This window comes from Zea mays, chromosome 6 (assembly GCF_902167145.1).
Source record: "Zea mays cultivar B73 chromosome 6, Zm-B73-REFERENCE-NAM-5.0, whole genome shotgun sequence".
In the NCBI taxonomy this organism is placed as follows: Eukaryota; Viridiplantae; Streptophyta; class Magnoliopsida; order Poales; family Poaceae; genus Zea; species Zea mays.
In genome coordinates this window covers 4,221,289-4,224,574 of record NC_050101.1, presented here as the reverse complement: position 1 = coordinate 4,224,574, position 3,286 = coordinate 4,221,289, and the positions used below count along the sequence as shown (strand labels likewise).

The window sequence follows — 3,286 nt, the reverse complement described above, 5'->3', positions numbered from 1 at the left end:
TCTACAAGTCCGTTTTTGCAATGTTTCTTGTCACCTGTTGATTTATTGCTCTTTGATTCTGTGTAGTTTTTTAAGTACTGAAGTAGCATGTACTCTGCTTTCATTCAGTTGTTAATCCGTCTCATTTAGCCTATATAAACTTAAGTGAAAAGCATTAAAAACTCCCTTTTAGTTTAGTTGCCTAATTAATTAGCTTTCTTTTGCAACTCTAGGGTTCAGTAATTGGTTCCTGTTCGTCTACATTCCCTGTTAAAATCTAATATTTATAATTTTATTTTTCTATAATAATTGAGTGAAACTATGCCTGTAGGAGGCACAACTTGATGGCAATGTAGTCACAGATTTGCCAAGTGATCCTATATTGCACAACATGGTATGTCTAAGCTAATTGTATTATTGTTTCAATTAAAATATAAAGCATAATTTGATTAAGTGATGCTATGATTTGATGTTTATTATAGAGAACTCGAAGGGTTCAAGCTGCCAGCATGGGCATATCAGAATCAGTATGTGGTTTTATTTGCCTTATTTCTTTCCAATTATGACGTTGTTTTACCAAAATATCATATGTTCATGTTTTGTAATTTGTAGAGACAAAAGCAAGTCTACCTTATTTCACTGATAAACAAAGGCAGAGTTGTGGCCAAAGGGAAGTTAGTGACTACAGATAGCCAAAGAGAAATATTAGGAGCAAAGCTTGGACCAGAATATTGTGGGGTTCTTGTTGAAGGCCTTGAAAATATTGAACTTGGCAATATTACAAATGAGGAGGTACCTAGACCATCTAATCAGATTCGTACACTAATTGATGCTATTGGCTATGTTATTCCTTGGCCAATTACACATGTAAGTTTCTTTTTTATTTGAAATAGTACATGTGTCCCCATAATAACTTCAAATTGAGTTATTGATCTAACACATGCTTCATAGGTGAAGCAAGCTAGAAGCTCATCTTGTACCCGCAACAAGTTGGTACCTGCAGCACGTGGACAAAGCTAGATGGCGTGGACAAAGCTAGATGGGAAGCAGTATAATTGCAAAGTGAATCAGTTAGATTCTAGTAGTTACTAAAATTTTTAAGTGATATTTGTATGATATTGCCACTTTGGCTTTGCTTCTTTGTGAACACAATTGGCAGTTACTGAACATGTTTGCTATCGAGTTAGTTAGCTTCTTGATATTTTGCCAAGGCCAAAAGCAATATTATTGAGGGTTTATAATGTGATTTTTTTAACATTCATCTCGATGCACATTTATATATATAAATATATAAATGAAAACATCTTTTTTTGGCACGTAATAAAGTGTTACAGTATAACGTGTCTATATTATTACAAACAAATATAGATGTATGTACAAAATCGTTTCTACAGGTCTTAATACACACTTTGACGTTACTATATAACGTATTGATATGCGTAGGCACACAATACAAACGTGGATATATTATTGTTTCTACTTTTGTTAACACGCGTTTTGGCATTACTATAAAATGTGTCACTCGCCAGTTCAGCTGACACGTCACCTTTCCACATCACCTGCCACGTCATTTTTCCACATCACCTGCCATGTCACCTATCCACATCACCTGCCATGTCATCATTCGTGTCACCTACTATATCGTCTCTATACTCCTTAATGCACAATAAAGCGTCACTATAAAACGTGACTATAGTAATACACATGAATTATGAATGTATCTATAATATCGTATCTATATTTTTTCACACATAATGAAACGTTACTATATGACGTAACAACAATAATAGACACATGTTATATGCGCATCTATAAAAGCGTATCAATGTGTCTAAACATGCATCTAACGTGTCTATGAAATGTCTATTCATCTAATATATACGCTTACAATAATCGTTTCTACAAAGTCTGATACGGTCCATACGAAGACGCTTCTAACACGTTTTTGGAAAGCGTGTGTACATTCATATAGAGACGAATTAAAGCGTGCATATTGTCCAAAAAAGCATAGCTACAAGGGGGGTTTTCTAGTAGTGATCAAAAATGGGGGTTGTGTGGCCATTTATCACTAACCAGAGGCTCGTACACCTCACCCCACATATGTTTCTTGCCATAGATCACATTCTTGGATTTCTGGTGGAGACCATTTCTTGGGTAAAAATCCGAATGTGTTAGCCTTCGGTATTTTTGAAATTGGTCATTCATGGCTATTTTCGACAAAAATGGGGGTTGTGTGGCCACTGATCTTCGACCAGAGGCTCATACACCTCACTACACATATGTTTCCTTGCCATAGATCACATTCTTGGATTTCTGGTGGAGACCATTTCTTGGTCAAAAATCCATAGGTGTTAGCCTTCAGTGTCATTGAAAATGGTCGTTCATGGCTATTTTCGACAAAATGGGGGTTGTGTGGCCATTGATCATCGACCAGAGGCTCGTACACCTCACCCCACATTTGTTTCCTTGCCATAGATCACATTCTTGGATTTTTTGTGCAGACCATTTCTTGGGCAAAAATCCGAATGTGTTAGCCTTCGGTATTTTTGAAATTGGTCATTCATGGCTATTTTCGACAAAAATGGGGGTTGTGTGGCCATTGATCTTCGACCAGAGGCTCATACACCTCACTACACATATGTTTCCTTGACATAGATCACATTCTTGGATTTCTGGTGGAGACCATTTCTTGGTCAAAAATCCATAGGTGTTAGCCTTCAGTGTCATTGAAAATGGTCGTTCATGGCTATTTTCGACAAAAATGGGGGTTGTGCGGCCATTGATCATCGACCAGAGGCTCGTACACTTCACCCCACATATGTTTTCTTGCCATAGATCACATTCTTGGATTTCTGGTGGAGACCATTTCTTGGTCAAAAATCTGTTGGTGTTACCATTCGGTATTATTGAAAATGGTCGTTCACGGCTATTTTCGAATAAAATGGGGGTTGTGTGGCCATTTATCATCGACAAGAGGCTCATACACCTCACCACGCATATGTTTCATTGTCATAGATCACATTCTTGGATTTCTGGAGGAGACCATTTCTTGGTCAAAATTCCGTACGTGTTAGCCTTCTGTATTATTGAAAATGGTCATTCATGGGTATTTTTGACAAAAATGGGGGTTGTGTGGCATTGATCATCGACCAGAGGCTCGTACACCTCACCCCACATATGTTTCCTTGCCATATATCACATTCTTGGATTTCTGGTGGAGACCATTTCTTGGTCAAAAATCCGTAGGTGTTAGCCTTCGGTATTATTGAAAATGGTCGTTCATGGCTATTTTCGACAAAAATGGGGG

General features: G+C 37.4%; 1 protein-coding gene across 1 annotated transcript; it reads left to right on the top strand.

Annotated features, from left to right (window-relative positions):
• The first annotated feature begins 292 nt into the window (after positions 1 to 292).
• LOC103645719 (uncharacterized) lies at positions 293 to 1,220 on the top strand. Its single transcript, XM_020546351.1, has 4 exons — positions 293 to 373; positions 462 to 506; positions 592 to 846; positions 931 to 1,220. Exons 1-4 carry the CDS (start codon positions 371 to 373, stop codon positions 997 to 999), a joined length of 372 nt encoding a protein of 123 aa, XP_020401940.1. The 5' UTR covers positions 293 to 370; the 3' UTR covers positions 1,000 to 1,220.
• Positions 1,221 to 3,286: the final 2,066 nt, after the last annotated feature.